Source organism: Arachis hypogaea, chromosome 7 (genome assembly GCF_003086295.3).
Source record: "Arachis hypogaea cultivar Tifrunner chromosome 7, arahy.Tifrunner.gnm2.J5K5, whole genome shotgun sequence".
NCBI classification, from domain to species: domain Eukaryota; kingdom Viridiplantae; phylum Streptophyta; class Magnoliopsida; order Fabales; family Fabaceae; genus Arachis; species Arachis hypogaea.
This window is the reverse complement of record NC_092042.1, coordinates 37,873,988-37,891,117: the sequence shown is the minus strand read 5'-3', so window position 1 is coordinate 37,891,117 and position 17,130 is coordinate 37,873,988. Positions and strand designations below refer to the sequence as shown.

At 37.8% G+C, this 17,130-nt stretch overlaps 1 protein-coding gene and 1 non-coding gene across 2 annotated transcripts; one reads left to right on the top strand and one right to left on the bottom strand.

Moving 5' to 3' along the window:
• Positions 1-5,602: 5,602 nt before the first annotated feature.
• On the top strand, positions 5,603-5,706 carry LOC112704599 (small nucleolar RNA R71). The gene has a single exon (XR_003155217.1). It is a non-coding gene; the product is annotated as a small nucleolar RNA R71 (small nucleolar RNA).
• Positions 5,707-10,969: 5,263 nt separating this feature from the next.
• Positions 10,970-15,872, bottom strand: LOC112702947 (metal tolerance protein 9). The gene is made up of 6 exons (XM_025754187.3): positions 15,313-15,872; positions 13,308-13,420; positions 12,837-13,082; positions 12,627-12,707; positions 12,230-12,460; positions 10,970-11,480 (listed from the first exon to the last, which is right to left on the bottom strand). Exons 1-6 carry the CDS (start codon positions 15,530-15,532, stop codon positions 11,136-11,138), a joined length of 1,236 nt encoding a protein of 411 aa, XP_025609972.1. The 5' UTR covers positions 15,533-15,872; the 3' UTR covers positions 10,970-11,135.
• Between the last annotated feature and the right edge of the window lie 1,258 nt (positions 15,873-17,130).

Sequence of the window (17,130 nt, the reverse complement as noted above, 5' to 3'; positions counted from 1 at the left end):
GGATGTCTACTACCCAACACAGTTAAATGCGCGCCAATTGAGCTTCTGTAGCTCCAGAAAATTCACTTCGAGTGCAGAGAGGTTAGAATCCAACAGCATCTGCAGTCCTTTTCAGCCTCTGAATAAGATTTTTGCTCAGGTCCCTCAATTTCAGCCAGAAAATACCTGAAATCCCAGAAAAACACACAAACTCATAGTAAAGTCCAGAAAAGTGAATTTTAACTAAAAAATAATAAAAATATAATAAATACTAACTAAAACATACTAAAAACATACTAAAAATAATACCAAAAAACATACAAATTATCCGCTCATCAACACGCATTTTAGCAATGGTGTTGAAATCCCTCTTTTGTATAAAGTATTATTTATGATGGTGTTGTATTGTGCTTCCTGTTTTAACCTCTTTGCCTCTTTCTCATCTGTAGGGAGGGCTTCTGTTGTGAGGTAATTAATTATGAGGGTCATCCATCCCTGATCGCGACATGTTATGGCTAGGACCTTTTCTTCTTCTGAGATTGATGGATTCTGTAGAATTTATTGGATAAGGCTTCTATTCTTGCCTCCTGGTTTGGTGCTGGCTAGTTTTGAGAGTGCATCGGCCCGGGCATTCTGTTCTCGGGGTATGTGTCGAATCTCATACTCTCCGAGTTGTCCGAGCTGTTCCCTGGTTTTGTCCAAGTACTTTTTCATAGTGGGATCTTTGGCTTGGTAGCTTCCTGTTATTTGCGAAGTGACTACCTGTGAGTCACTGAAGATGATAAGTTTTTGAGCTCCAACCTCCCTAGCCAGCTTCAAACCAGCTAGTAGTGCCTCATATTCTGCTTGATTGTTTGCGGTAGGGAACCCGAATTTGAGGGAGAGTTCGATTTGGGTCCCCTGGTCGCTTTCAATTATTACGCCTGCGCGACTTCCCATTTTATTTGAGGAGCCATCCACATATAGATTCCATTCTACAGGGATTTTCAGTGTGTCTGTAAATTCCGCAATAAAGTCGGCCAGATATTGAGATTTGATGGCCGTCCAAGCTTCGTATTGAAGGTCGAATTCGGACAACTCGACTGCCCATTGCAAGATTCTGCCTGCCAAGCCTATTTTCTGTAAGATTCCTTTTATGGGCTGGTTGGTCCGAACTTTAATGGTGTGAAACTGGAAATATGGGCGAAGTCATCGAGATGTCATTATGAGAGCGTAAGCAAACTTTTCTATTTTCTGGTAGTTCAGCTCGGATCCTTGTAAGGCTTTGCTGATAAAGTATATGGGTTGTTACCCGCTGTTGTCTTCTCGGACCAATGCTGAGGCTATTGCCCGATTTCTCACTGCGAGGTACAAGATGAGTGGTTCTCCTTCCCGTGGCCGACTTAATATAGGTGGCCGTCCCAGAATTTTTTGAAGTCTTGGAAGGCTTGCTCGCATTCAGTTGTCCATTCAAACTCCTTTCCCTTCCTTAGAGTGGCGTAGAAGGGGAGAGATCTTATTGCTGATCCAGCCAGGAATCTGGACAAGGCTGCCAACTGCCCGTTGAGTTGTTGTACCTCTTTGATACAAGTCGGACTTTTCATGTCGAGTACGGCCCTGCACTTGTCCGGGTTTGCCTCGATTCCTCTCTTTGTGATCATAAAACCCAAGAATTTACCAGCTTCTACTGTGAAGGTACATTTCGTGGGATTGAGTCACATGTCGTGTCGTCTTATGGTGTTGAATACTTGTGTCAGGTCGGATAATAACATCTCTTTGTTTTGCGTCTTCACTAACATGTCGTCTACGTAGACCTTCATGATCTTTTCGATGTGATCTGAAAAAACTTTGTTCATTAATCTTTGGTAAGTGGCTCTCGTGTTTTTGAGACCGAAGGGCATAACAATGTAGCAGTAATTTGCCTTTGGGGTTAAGAAAGAGGTTTTTTCTTGGTCGGGTGGGTACATTGGGATTTGGTTATATCCTGAGTATGCATCCATAAAGGAGAGCTATTTGTATCCGAAGGAGGCATCTACCAATGCGTCGATGTTTGGGAACATATAAGGATCTTTCGGGCAAGCTTTGTTGAGATCGGTATAGTCGGTGCACATTATCCACTTCCCATTTGACTTTTTTACCAAAACGACATTAGCAAGCCATAGCGGGAATTTGACTTCTCTTATGAAGCCTGCCTCCAGTAGAGCTCGTACCTGTTCTTCCACCGCTTGAGAGCGTTCTGGTCCTAGCTTTCTGCGCCTTTGTTGTACCGGCTGAGATCCTGGGTAGACTGCTAGCTTGTGGCACATTAATTTGGGATCAATGCATGGCATGTCTGCGGCTTTCCACGCAAAGAGGTCGGCGTTGTCGTATAGGAACTGTATGAGTGATTCTTTTATGTCCCCCTTTTAGGAGTGTGCCGATGTTGGTTGTTTCGTCTAGGGTGTTTCCGATCTGGATTTTCTCTATTTCTCCTTCAGGTTGTAGGCGGAGCTTCTCCCGCCTCCGAACACCACCGAGCTCGATTGTGTGGAATTCTTCTCCTCTGCCTCTGAGGTTTAGACTTTCGCTGTAACAGCGGTGCGCCATCTTCTTATCTGCCTTTACTGTGGCTATTCCACCTGCAGTTGGGAACTTCATGCATAGATACGGAGTCGAGACTATTGCGCCGAGCTGATTTAACGTTGCTCGACCTATTAGGGCATTGTAGGCTGAGCTTACGTCGATGACGATGTAATCTATTTTGAGTGTCCTTGAATGACTTCCTTTTCCAAAAGTTGTGTGGAGCGAGATGTATCCCATCGGTTGAATTGGGGTATCTCCTAGCCCGAACAGGCTGTCCGGATATGCTCTGAGTTCTTTTTCTTCCAAGCCGAGTTTGTCGAAAGTGGTTTTGAATAAGATATCGGCAGAGTTCCCCTGGTCTATCAACGTGCAGTGAAGATTTGCATTTGCCAGTATAATAGTGATGACCATGGGATCGTCATGCCCTGACGCGACGCCGGATGCGTCTTCCTTGGTAAAAGTGATCGTCGGGATGTCGGGTGCTTCCTCCCTTTCTATGACGTGATATACATCTTTGAGATGTCTTTTGTGGGATGATTTGGAGATTCCTCCCCCGGCGAATCCGCCGTGTATCATGTGGACATGTCTTTCTGGCGTCCGGGATGATCGCGCGGTTGGTCCGACATCTTCTACTCTTCTTCTTTTCCTTTGTTCATCATCATGGGTGGCCAGGTATCGATCTAGCTTTCCTTCTCGTACGAGCTTTTCTATGACATTTTTTAAGTCAAAACACTCATTGGTGGAGTGCTCGCGGATCCGATGGTATTCATAATATTCAGCCAGGTTTCCTCCTCCTTTTTTGCCTTTGAGTGGTCGAGCTGGTGGTATTTTTTCTGTGTTGCAAACCTCTCTGTAGACATCCACAAGAGACACCCGAAGAGGGGGTGTAATTGTGGTATTTTTTATTTTCTCGCCATGGCGATCTTCCCTCTTTTTGGAATCTTTGTCTTTATCCCGAGAGGTGAACCCGGCCTTTGAGGTCTCTCCTAATCGAGAGTTTTCTTCCATGTTGATGTACTTTTTCGCTCATTCCTGTACCTCGTTCAGAGACGTGGGGTACTTCTTTGATATAGATTGACTAAAAGGCCCTTCTCGCAGGCCATTAATGAGGCCCATGATAGCAGCTTCTGTTGGCAGGTTTTGTATATCCAGGCATGTTTTTTGAATCTCTCCATGTAGTTGCGCAGGGTTTCCCTTTCTCCTTGTCTGATTCCAGTAAGCTCGGCGCATGTTTAGCTTTGTCCTTTTGGATGGAGAATCTGGCCAGGAATTTCTTGGCCATGTCGTTAAAACTCGAGATGGATCTATGAGAGAGGTTGTCGAACCATCTAATTGCTGTTTTTGTTAAAGTAGTTGGAAAGGCTTTGCAACGAACTGCATCTGAGGTGTTGGTGAGATACATTCTGCTCCTGAAGTTGCTGAGATGATGGCTGGGATCCGTAGTGCCATCGTACAAGGTCATGTCTGGGAGTTTAAAGTATTTTGGGATTCTTGTCTTCATGATCTCCTTGGTGAATGGATCGTGCTCCTTGCGGGTGCTATCTTCGGGAGTGGATCGGTTGGCTTTAGTCTTGACATCGGCTTCAAGTTTTAGGAATTTGTTCTTCAATTCCCGGCGTCGCCTTATTTCTCTTTGTAGATCCTTTTCGGCCTCTCGTTGACGTAGAGCATCTTTCTCAAGTTATTTTAACCGATCTTGAAATGCATTCAGGGCTCCCTCGTTTGGGGAGTATCTTTTGGTGTGGAGTCCGCATTTTTATGCGGCGTTCTTTCTTCTAGATCTGAGGTGTGATCGTTATTATGATCGTCCGCCATGGTAATGGGATGACTTTTGGGTCCCCGGCAACGGCGCCAATGTTCCGGGGGTTACCTAAAACTGTAGGTCGATCTCGGACGAGATCTTTTGTTCTGGTCGGGGGTGTTGTGTCCGACTTGGAGATGGTGCTGATCCTTCGTCCCCGGAGCGTAGGGGTACCTGTAAGGGACTCCAATGCTTAAGTTAGCAAGGGTATTAAGCAGGTATTGAGTAGAATCAGAGTATGAGTTATACCTGGGTGCTCCAGTGTATTTATAATGGCGTAGAATGACCTTCTTAGATAAGATAAGTTAGTTATCTTTATCTTATCTTTATCTTATCTTCAAGTAAGGTCATCTTATCTTTCAAGGGAACCGCCTTTATCTCTACGGGCTTGGGCTGCCCTTGGATTTGGGACGTGTTCCTCTATTTGGGCCCTTTGTTGGGCTTTCCTGTGACTTGGCCGAGCTCTTTGAGAAGAGGTCGGGTCATCCTGACCTAAAGAGGTCGGTCGCTTTGTCTGTAGAACATCCCGGGTCGGACAGCTTGACCCAGGGTATGAACAAATACCCTACTTGGGATTCTAGTCTCTTGATGGTTTCCCCTTGGTTTTTGATATTAGCTCGCACTTCATCCTTGAATACCTTGTTGTCTTGGACTTCTTTACATATGTCTTCAAGTAGAGCCTCAATCTTGGAAAGTCTATCCTCAGTTAGTGATGGTGGGTTGAGATTAGGTGGTTATTGATAGGATCTATATGAAGGATGTTGGTGAGTTGCATTATTGTTGGAATTGTGGTTGTGGCGTCTCTGGTCTTGGCTTTGGTCTTGTTGATTTTCCCACCCAAAGTTAGGGTGATTTCTCTATCTAGAATTGTAAGTTTTGGAATATAGATCATGGATTTGTCTGGGTGAGTTTCCAACATAATTGACTTGTTCCCAGTCACCTTCTTCTCCTGCATTCACTCTTTCTTGAGTTGGTGATGAAGTGATGACTGCTGCAACTTAGTTTTCTTCCACCTTCTTTGTGAGATCTGCTAGCTGCTTGGTGATCATCTTATTTTGAGCCAGCAATGCATCCATGTGGTTCAGCTCCATTACTCCTCGTGTGTTGCTTCTTTCAGAAGCATAGAAGTAGTCATTCTCAGCTACCGTTTCAATGACATCTATGGCTTCTTCAATGGTTTTCTTCTTGTTTAGAGATCCTCCTGAAGAATGGTCTAAAACCTTCTTTGACTCATAAGAAAGACCTTCATAGAAAATATGAAGTTGAACCCACTCATTGAACATGTCAGGTAGGCATCTTCTTGTTAAGTCCTTGAATCTATCCCATGCCTCATAGAGAGTTTCACCATCTTGTTGCCTGAAAGTTTGCACCTCAGCTCTCAGCCTATTAATTCTTTGAGGAGGGTAGAATCTTGCCAAAAACTTGTTCACCACGTCTTTCCAATTTGTTAAGCTCTCCTTCAGGAAGGATTCAAGCCACTTAGATGCTTTGTCCCTGAGTGAAAAAGGGAACAAAAGCAGCCTATAGACATCTGAATGGACTCCATTAGAATTCACAGTATCACATATTCTCAGGAAGGTGGTTAGATGCTGATTGGGATCTTCTTGGGCACTTCCTCCAAATGAGCAGTTGTTCTAAACAAGGGTGATAAGCTGGGGTTTTAGTTCAAAGTTGTTGGCATATATGGTGGCCTTTTTGATGCTACTTCCACAGTTTCCTGAGTTTAGATTGATGTAAGAGCCCAGAACTCTCCTCTCTTGCCCAGCATGATTTGCAGGGCCTTCTCTGGCATGGTTGTGAGCTTTTCCTTCATGATTGTTTTCCAAGTTCTCTTCCATGTTTGTTTCAAAGTACTCTTCCTCTTCCTCAGCACTAACAACTCTTTTCCCTGTTGCTTCCCTCCTTGATCTATGGAGGGTCCTCTTAGGTTCTGAATTAAAGGAAGTTGAAGCTCTGCCGCTTCTCCCTGTCATACAACTAACAGAGCACATAGCAAGAGATAAAATGAAGTGATTATTCTTGTTAGAATGATTGTTAGTATGAGTTGTGCAATTTATCAAACAGTTAGTGGGTTAGTGAGCAGAATTGTAAGTAAATTCAAAGAAAAAGAAGATAACGAGGGGATAGGGGGTGAGGAAGAAACTAAATAAACTGAAGGTAAATGACTGAATAAAATAAACAAACAAAAGAAAAATGCTCAATCTAGTGAACTTCCAACTTAATCATTGTTGATACAAAATCAATTCCCGGCAAGGGCGCCATAAACTTAATGCATGAAAACTTGTCTCTCAACAAATTTTCCTTCGGCAAGTATACCGAATTGTCGTCAAGTAAAAACTCACAATAGAGTGAGGTCGAATCCCATAGGGATTGATTGGTCAAGCAACTTTAGTTGGAAGAATATGCTAGTTGAGCTAAATAGAGTGTAGTTGATGTTGCAGGAAATTAAATGACGGGAAAGTAAATTGCAGGAAATAAAGTGTAGAATCTTAAATGGGGAATCAGGGAGATGAACATGGAAATAAATGGCAGAAAGTAAAGAGAATGGGTAAGATCAGAAATGGAGAATTCATTGGGCTCAGGAGATGTTGTATTCTCTGGATCAAATTCATTTTCATCTCTTCCTCAATCAAAGCATCTATTGATCTCCTTGGTAATCTTAAGTGATTGGGTTCCAATTCCTTGGCAACCCAATCTCTCTAAACTTGAACAATTGCCCAATTCCTTGATCTAATTGCTCATGGGAAGAGATGAAGTGTGGTCACTGATTATACCACATGTATTTCCAAATTAGAGTGTTGGGAGGATTACATGTCACTATATCCGCCCAAACCCCAATTTGGTCCAACATGAGAAAGCATTTCTAGCATGATCTCCTCATCCCTTTTCCAAGGCTCAAAGGAGATCCAATTATGGAGAGTTTCTTTTCTAAGACAACTAACCAATTGAATTAAGATCGAAAGCTTTCTAGTAAATCAAGAGAAAAGAAAGAAGAAGAAGAATGAAAACTATAATTGATCCATCAAATTACAACAGAGCTCCCTAACCCAATGAAAGGGGTTTAGTTGTTCATAGCTCTGGAAATGGGAAATGGCAGAAAAGAATACATGCTTAGCTAGAAAAATGCAGAAAAGTAAATATACAGAGGGTAGTTCTCCAAAGTGCCAAGCTTCTCTATAGTTCAAAACTACTCCTATATATACTACTCTTCTTGATCTTCTAGTGAGTTCTTCGGGTCTTGGATGTGGGCCTTAGATCTTGAGTTGAAGCAGTTATAATCTTTAGTGGGCTCAGCTTGCAGAAAAGTGTGAGTTAGGCCTGGGCGTTAGTGATGTTAACGTTAAGTGAGAATGTGGATTCGAGAACGTTAGTGGCAATCACCTTTTTCACTAACGTTCTAACCTCATATAGTCCACGTTAACTTCAACGTTAGTGGCACTAACGTGACCACTAACGTTGCCTTATGATCCTTCGCAAGCGTTATTGGGAATCACCTTTTCCAATAACGTTGCCTTGTGCCCCTCTTTCCCTACATTAGAGTTCACGTTAGTATAACTAACGTGACTCTTAACGTGGACATGCCTATCTTTGAGAGCGTTAGTGACACTTACCTTTGTCACTAACGCTCCAAATGCCCCTCCTCCCCACGTTAGAGTTCACGTTAACTAGGTTAACGTGGCCACTAACGTGGTTGTGAATGCCATCTCCAACGTTAGTGACAAAGGTGAGTGTCACTAACGTTGGCTCATCAATCTAAGCTCCACGTTAACTTTCATGTTAGTGGTCTTAACGTGACCACTAACGTGGGCAATGCTAGCTTGATCCAACGTTAGTGATAAAGGTGAGTGTCACTAATGTTGGCATTGTCTTACCTTCCACGTTAGAGTTCACGTTAACTAAGTTAACGTGACTCTTAATGTGGCCAATTGCCACTTTGTAGCGTTAGTGGTGTTCATGTTTACCACTAATGCTGGAGCTCCCTTTATCTCCACGTTAACTACCACGTTAATGTAATTAACATGGCAATTAATGTGGGTTTATGATGGCTTCACAGGCGTTATTGTCGACTACCTTTCTTATTAAAGTTGCAAGCTCATTCCCATTCCACGTTAGTGGTCACGTTAATTAGATTAATGTGGCTACTAACACGGTTCTTCCTTGCTTCCTTTGTCCTGAAATCAAGAAAATAAAGTGCATCAAAGCTCTAGCCTAAGTCATGAGATTATACATCATCAATTTGTCATTCAATCCTTGCAAAATCCTCATGAAATCATGTAAAATTCACAATGGTTGCTTGAATCAAGGTGTAAGTGTATTTTCATCCAAAACTTGCCTTATTCACTAAGAAAATGCATGAAACTAACCTAAAACAGTAAAGAAAAGGTAAGTGAAACTGGCCTAGATGTCTTGGCATCATCTATCAACTACAAATTGCAAGAAAAATAAACCAACAACTCAAATCATCAATAAAAGAAACATCAACATTAAATTTCATTAAAAGAAAATCCAAATCCAACATGAGTTCATCATCACAAAAGAGAAAGCAAAAAGGAAAATTAATACTACACATCATGAGAATGAAAGAGTAGAAGCATGAAATTAAAAAGAAAACAATATGAAAATATGAGATTGAACCTAGATCTATGAGAGATTAACCTAAACCTAACCTAATTCTAGATAAAAGAAGGAGCTTCTCTCTCTAGAAACTAACCCACATGATGCTAAGCTACCAAACAATTGCTCCCCCCTTGCCCAAGCTTGAATTCTGCATGAAATAGCATTGGAAATGAGGTGGTTGGGCCCAAAGTGCTTCAGAAATCGCTGGGGGCGATTTCACTTTAGTGGGCCACGAGCAGCATCGGCGCGCACGCGTACATGGCGCGTGCGCGCCCCTAAACGCGAAGCAACATATGGCATATTTTATATCATTTCGAAGCCCCGGATGTTAGCTTCCAACGCAACTGGAACCGCTTCATTTAGACCTCTGTAGCTCAAGTTATGGTCGATTGAGTGCGAAGAGGTCAGGCTTGACAGCTTTATGGTTCCTTCATTTCTTCATGAGTTCTCCCACTTGCATGCTTTTCTCCTCACTTCTTCCATCCAATACTTGCCTTATGAACCTGAGATCACTCAACAAACATATCAAGGCATCGAATGGAATTAAAATAAATTAAATTTAGCTATTTTAGGGCCTAAAAAGCATGTTTTCACATTTAAGCACAAATCAAGAGAGAATTGCAAAACCATACTATTTCATTGAATAAATGTGAGAAAAGGTGATAAAATCTCCCAAAATAAGCACAAGATAAACCACAAAATCGGAGTTTATCAGTTACCTGAAACGTTGATTTGGGCCTGAAGGTAAGGTTCAGAATCCTTCTGAGGCAGCATCCAATTTGTTTGGTGTCGAGGTGCTGCCGTCTGAATTCCTCATGAGAAGGTGGGGGTGGTACCTGTAAAAGACTCCGATGCTTAAGTTAGCAAAGGTTTTAGACAGGTTTTTGTAGATTAGAATGTGTGTATGCCTAAAGAGTGTCGATGTATTTATAGTAGACCTGATAACCACCTTTGTTGGAGTAGATCCACCTTTTTTGATGGATAACTGTTTCATTTATCTTTGAGAGTTTGTTAGGACTCATCTTTTATGGATGAAAGAAATAGTTGGAGAGATTCGAATAGGCCGTTATTTGCTTAGACAAGTAGAGCTAGGCTCCTTTCGTTGTGTCGGACCTCCTCTAAAGAGATCGGATATATGGTGGAGGCCACCCCTTTTGGGTCGGACTTTTTATCTTTGTTGGCCAGGCTTTTATGTTTTGAGACAGGACAACAACAACAACAACAACGCTTTTATGTTGAGATAGGACAAGAACAACAACAACAACAGTAGCAGTAGTAATAATAATAATAATAATAATAATAATAATAATAATAATAATAATAATAATAATAATAATAATAATAATAAAGTGATGAGAAGGATTAGTTTGATAGATTGAAACAGAAAAATCGTGATCCTTGGCCTCCTACTCGTTTTACTTGAAAATTGGTAGTCTAAACTCCTCTGGAATAGGAGGATTTATGTTGAACTATATTTTCGTTTTCTTTTTCCTTTTTAAAGTTCTTACATATTCATGTTTTTTTCTTAGTATTATTTTGGTTCCACTTTATCTCAAGGAAAAGCAATATGTCATTATGAGTATAGTTTTGTAGATTATTTTCATTTGTGAAGACTTTGTACAAATGTATTTATAACCACTTTAACTAACTATATTTTTAAATTCTTGAGAGTAATTTTTTGTATAAAATTATTTTTATACACTCAACAAAAACATTTTTATGATAAAACTACTTTTAATTTTAAAGAGCTAAATATTATATAAGTAACATTTGTCATAATTGATGATCCAAATAAATTTACCTAACAAATTTAAAGAGATGTTAAATATTACATAAAGAGATGTTAAATATTACATAATCATGTTTGAAATAAATAATACTGCTGGAAAGTTATTCAATATATGAACTATAGGTCCTAAATGATTGGTATACAATGTTATATGTAACAATTTTACATTCTATTAGGAGTACTAAATCGGCCTTTGAAGTTTCAACCGTGCAGTTAGAGTCGTTTATATGCTTCACACTCTATTTCAAAGATAAACTTCTATCATATTAATACAGTTTAAGATACAAGCAAATTTAACTACATGATCCAAAGGAAAAGCAAAAAATTGAAGAAACATTAAGTTGAACAGCAAAGGCAAAAAAAAAAAAAAACCCTCTTGCCCTTATCCTAAGATATCATAAATATCTTTCATACCATGATCTTATGTTCAGGCCTATGAGTGAACTCAAAATCTATGTGGACAAAAGCCCTCTCAACTTCTGGAAGTTGCTCCAGCTTCTCTTGGAGAGTCTCACCAATATTGTGTGCTTGATTCAGAAGCATGTCTTCCGGCAACACGATATCAACTTCGACAAAGTAATGTGCACCGAAGGTGTATGCTCTGACTGTATCTATGTGCTTAATCTGTTCATGGTGATTCCATATAAGGTAAGTTAACTTCGCCAGGAAATCGGGCGGTGCTGTCCTTCCGATGAGCGACCAGACATTCTCGATCACTGTCCTTGTCCATGTGTTGATTGTGTATAATGCAATCTGCATTATTTGACATTAAGGAATTAAGGATGTTGTCCCTTGGAAGACCAATAAAAAAGTTGGCTTGAAGTAACAAACAAACAGTCATCTGACTCAAACCTTCCTTTAAAGAGTGTAATCTTCATATACTTGGAGTTTAAGGCCATTGTGGGATAGTAAGAATATGTAACAAGCAATCATATAACATACAAACATTTAAGACCATGTTTGGAAACTTCATCACGACATGGTAACTGTTTCAAGTAAAAAAAAAAGAGAAAAATATATATTTTTGTCTTTAATATTTGTAATTTTCTTCAAAAATATCCCCAGCATTTAATTTTATTCCTCAATTTTGTTTCTTACATTGTCAATCTGTGTCAAAATTATCCCTAGATGTTAAATTCATCTAAAACATTAGGGATAAAATTGAAAATGTCCAAGGATAGCTTTGCCACAGATTCAATACATTAGAGAGAAAATTAATGAAATTAAATTTAGGGATATTTTTGAAGAAATTCATAAACGTCAGCAACAAAAAACCTTGGACTCTGGTAGACAAAAACATGTTTTGAGAAGAACATATAGCAAAATAGCCTACAGAATTATAAGAATAAGAAACAAGAAAAACAATAATGTTACACATAAACATGCCTCTCTAAGACTATTAAAAATTTACAGTGGCTTGTAACTTGAAGTCTAAGAAAACGTCACCATAGAAGCAAAGTGAAATCTTAAATGAGAAAATAAGTGGTAGAAATGAAACTTACAACAATAGCTCCTGTTGAATCAAGCCACCAATAGAACTTGACAGCAAGCACAGCAGCAGCTAATCCAACCGAATTGGTAATGACATCGAAAAAGTGATCTTGTGCATATGCTCTGACAATTTCGTTCTTGAACCTTCGACAATAGACCATAAGAATGAACTTCACAACGGTGACAGATACCATAATTCCGATCATCCAGTTAAGCTTCACTGGGTCCATTTCAGGCTTAGTCTGCAGAAAAAGAATTACAAAAGAAATTAGTAGTTAGGTGTTTTGGTACACTCTGCATCAATGCTAAATTTGAAATAAAACAACGAAAAAAAACAATGTTTGATCCACATCAGCACATATTTCAAACAAATTAGTGGAACAAGAAAAACTTGATCATCACAATTACCTTGGTAATAAGTTCTCTGCCAGACTCAATCAAAATTTGCAGCCCCAGTGTCGCCATCACTGATGCAAACACAATGATACCCTGTGGACAAAATACAATCAGTACGAGTGTGTATTAAGTAACGACGAAATGCTGAAAACGAAACAGCAACAATCGTTTCAATCTAATAATAATGTTTAGGACTAAATGATCTCTCTAATAAAGTCTTACCACTGGTTGCATGCGTTTCTTTCCGATTGGATAGTGAAAACGGTTTGGAGTTTTCATGGCATTCGCAGTAAACCACAATATGAACCCTGACAAGAGATCCAAGAGAGAATCCATGGTTGAGGCAATGACAGCTAAGGATTTGCTCTCGACTGAGGCAAAAACCTTAGCTGCAAAGAGCAGCAAGTTACACGCATTCGACACATAAACCGCCATCCTCTCACTCTTGGCTAGTTGCTTCATTTCTTCCTGAGAAACATGGTGCACAATTTGTTAGTTGAACTAGAATGCTCTTTCTGGAGATCCAATCAAATGTTGCCACACTTCATATCATAAAATTAAACTCCTTCACAATTTTACACTTAACAGAAACGGTAAAATCTTCACTAATACTATATCAAACACATAGCATTCTGTTAGAGATGCTCCTTCCATGACAAATTATCGGTAAATAATGGCGATAGAACAATCAACCTCAGTGAGACTTCCTGGGAAAAACCCGGTTTCAGCCATAGTGTCCATCTCATTAAATCCTTCAAGGAGTCTCTCCTGTTTTTTGTAATATTCTGCCACCTTGCGCTGCTTCCCTGAAACAACAACATTTGAATATATACATATACATAAACATACACTAAGAAGGAAATGCCACGTGCTATGACATGGCAAAAACTTGTTAAGAATAAAAACACTTGATAAACTAGATTAAAAGCCACAGTACCACAATCAATAGCATATAGCAGTCTATTTATTTTCATTATGTTAAATTCTTCAATTGAGCCTATATTTTCTGAATATGTTCAATTAATTACTAGAAAATGCCAAGATTTTCAAATCACGGTCCTTTATAATAATCTCAAAGTTGAAAAACAAAAAAGTGAACAATTGAATTGTAGATAGTGCACTTTCGTAAAGTACTTAATCAGGTTATCTTTTTCAACCATTAAGGAAAGGTAAACAAAAGGGTTATGGATCTTCTTATCCTGAAACATAGGTAGAGGTGTTAGACTAATGTCTAATTGATCCTTACTCATTTTTTATAAATCAAAATTCATGTATACCCAAATGATATTACTCTTCAACTTTGTGGTTACTACCTTACATCAGATGATACCATTTCAAGGCTGGACCACTTTGAAAGAATAAAAAAGACAAACACCAGCACTTCCTTTAACCACTACCAAACAATGAAGTAATTAAAAGGCTCTTTCTTTATGCAAAAGTGTGTACCAAGACTTCACCACATAAAACGCAAACATGAAAGCAACGTTTGGTTGTATAGGTATCACACAAAATACACAAACATAATGGCATAGGTCATGTTTGGTTATATATTAAAACACAAATAATTAGTTGCATTAAGATAGTGGGACTAAAATATTAGCGTGCATATTAGGATGAACATTAGCGGCTCTATTTTTAGTGTTTCTGTCATATTGAGACAAAGTCCATTCATCCTTGTTTCTTAAGTTGTATTATTATCCGTAATTCCAAATACAATCTAAAACTGTGTTTAGATGCGGCCCCACATTTTGAAAGAAACCAGAAAAAAATTTTCAATTTTCGAATTTTCAAGGTCAGAAAAACATTAATTTTTTTTTTTTTGTTTTAAGACAGAACTGTCTGGACAACCAAAGAATTTTAGAGACGGATCAAACCGCAAACTCTAAGGCTGAGAAGGAAGACGGTGCGTCCAAAAAGAAGAAGTTTTAGTTTATTTTCAGTTCTTTAAAGTGGAAATAGTGAAAATCTTGTTTGTGTATTATTTTCCTGGCTCGGTAACCGAAAGCTACCTAATACTGCATAATTGAGAAAACCACTGAAAAACAAACAAACATGGCCATCCCCCTTACCCATTGTATAGAATAGTGAAATTAATGGTCCAAATTTGCCAGAATTAACACGCAACTCTTATTGCTCAAACCTATCGTGTGTATGAAAACAAGTTTATTGAGGAGCCTCAGTTCGATTTAATTCCGAATCCACTTTCCATTTTGGAAGCACAGGAATTAATTAAAAAAAATCACAAAAAAATAATTAAAGTAATAAGATAATTAAATCACAAAATTTTTTTGATGGACACTGCCACAAAAAAAAAGTAAGTTATGAAGACTTATAACAAGAAATTTATAATAATTAATGTTAAAAAACTATTATAATTTTTTGAACACTTATTTTTCTTTTACCTTCTAAATCTCTGATAAAACTTTTAAGGAAATTATTTGATATTTTAAAAAAAAAAACAAATCTATAATTCCATAGAAAAATTCTTCTCTGCCTAATTGGAGTCATATTACTCATAAATAAAACGGAATAACAAAACAGATTCAGGAACTTGAAACATGCAAAGGAACAAAATAGCCGAAGAAGGTGAGCACTGAACAACGATGGCTTCAGAATTCAGATGACTGCTTTCACCATAACAACAGAGAACTGAGAAAACACAATAAAAAAAGAAAATAAAAAGTGAAGGGTCACTCACTAGGTCTGCGTAAAAATGTGAAAGTACGGTGATTGAGATTGTTGCTTCCGCCATTCCGGTTGTGTTCGTGGTTGTTTTTAAGACTGAACTCCTTGACATTGAGTCTCCATGAACCGCTCCTTTCATCTTCTCGCGACACTAGAAGCGGTTCAGTTCTGCCTCTACTTCCACCATCACTCTCTGCTATTCCTGAACGTGGTGATGACGACTGCGACGCCATGTATGGTGGTTGGTTAATGGTTTTGTTTTTGTTTTTAGTTTTGATATTTGAATTGTATTAACTATAAGTTATTAACTGCTCTCCTAGTTATAGGGAGTGACAAAAGGAGGAGGAAGTTTCCTATGTGAAAAGCCGTATGATAGTGAACTTACAACTCATACGTGGTGGGCTTTGCGCTATATAGCATTTCAAGTTGGGAACTTTGTGACGGGGATATCTATATTATGGTTGTAGTAAAGTTGAATTGAATATATCTTTTGGTATGGATTTCATTGTGTCTAAATTTAAAACTTGAATCTTTTTTGACCAAAAATTAAACAGAAAAATTTTCTATTCAACTACTAATATTTGTTAGTATTTTTTCTCTTTATTAACTTTAGATTGGTTGTTTCAATTTGTTTTTCATTTTACTTAGATAAGATTTGAAGTTATTTTAATATTTAATTTATTCAATTTTATTCTAACATTTAAAATAAATTTCAGTTATATATTTATAATTAATTATTTGACAATTTAATTTTGATGCTTTTTACATTATATAATCATATTCGTTTTTTTTTTTTGACAATTAGTTACACCCTTAATATTTAATATAAAAAATAATTATTTTTAAATTAATAACATATCAAAATTAAATTCATAATCCTTATCAAATTTTCTCCGTATTCTAACCTTTTTTTCCCATCTTAGTTGCCCCAGCTTTTGGGCCTTTCACCTCTTTTTCGGTTTTTCCCCACTCTTATCCTTTCTGTTTCTATTTTAAAAAGTGTTTTTCTCGGTTACGTAAATAAAATAGTCTATTAAAAGAATTGGGTCAGCTAGTCTATTAAAAATTGAATAATCTATTTAAGACATCATACATAGTTACATACTACTTAAAGAAAAAAAGAATTTTGTTTTTCTTTAGCACGAAATTGTGTGTATTTGAGATATGAATATGAAAAAAAAATTATGATCCGTCATTTAAAAGTAACTATTAAAATAAACCATGTTTTTTACATTTAAATATGAAAAATATGATACTGTGAATCAACGACGGTATATATAGTGTCAAAGTGACGGAGGAATATTACTTTAGTTCACTTTTACGGGTTAAAATAGTAAGTATGATGATTGTATTCCAAAGACAAGCAAGTTCTTTGAACACAAAAACATTCCTAATTAGATCTACAAAACAACTACTGCATCAGAACACGGAAATAAGGCCAAAATACCGTTGCGGTAGGAACTAGGAAGGGGGGCGGGGAATGATTTTAGCTCATAATTTGCTGACACAGATATAGGACACGATACGATATAGAATATACCATTACACGAATTTTAAAATTTTACATGACACGAAAATACGCATACATATAAAATATAAAGTATGTTTTAGATAAATTGTAATAATATTTTGATATTTTATTAATATTAAAATATAAATTAAATTTTTAATTATTTTAATGTTTTATTTTAATTATATCAAATATTTAAAATATCTTTTGTTTTAATAAATAATAATATATACTATACCTAAATTTATTTTAAGAATATATGTTAAGAATAAGGCTGGATACGCTGACACGTGATGATATTTAGGTGTGTCCAAGCATGTC

Excerpts from the sequence above, each read along its gene's own strand:
- LOC112702947 (XM_025754187.3), bottom strand. The coding sequence starts at position 15,532 with ATGGCGTCGCAGTCGTCATCACCACGTTCAGGAATAGCAGAGAGTGAT. Across the intron at positions 13,083-13,307 it reads TCCCAGGAAGTCTCACTGAG|GAAGAAATGAAGCAACTAGC; the intron begins GTTGATTGTTCT and ends CATGTTTCTCAG. Across the intron at positions 11,481-12,229 it reads ATTCAACAGGAGCTATTGTT|ATTGCATTATACACAATCAA; the intron begins GTAAGTTTCATT and ends CAAATAATGCAG.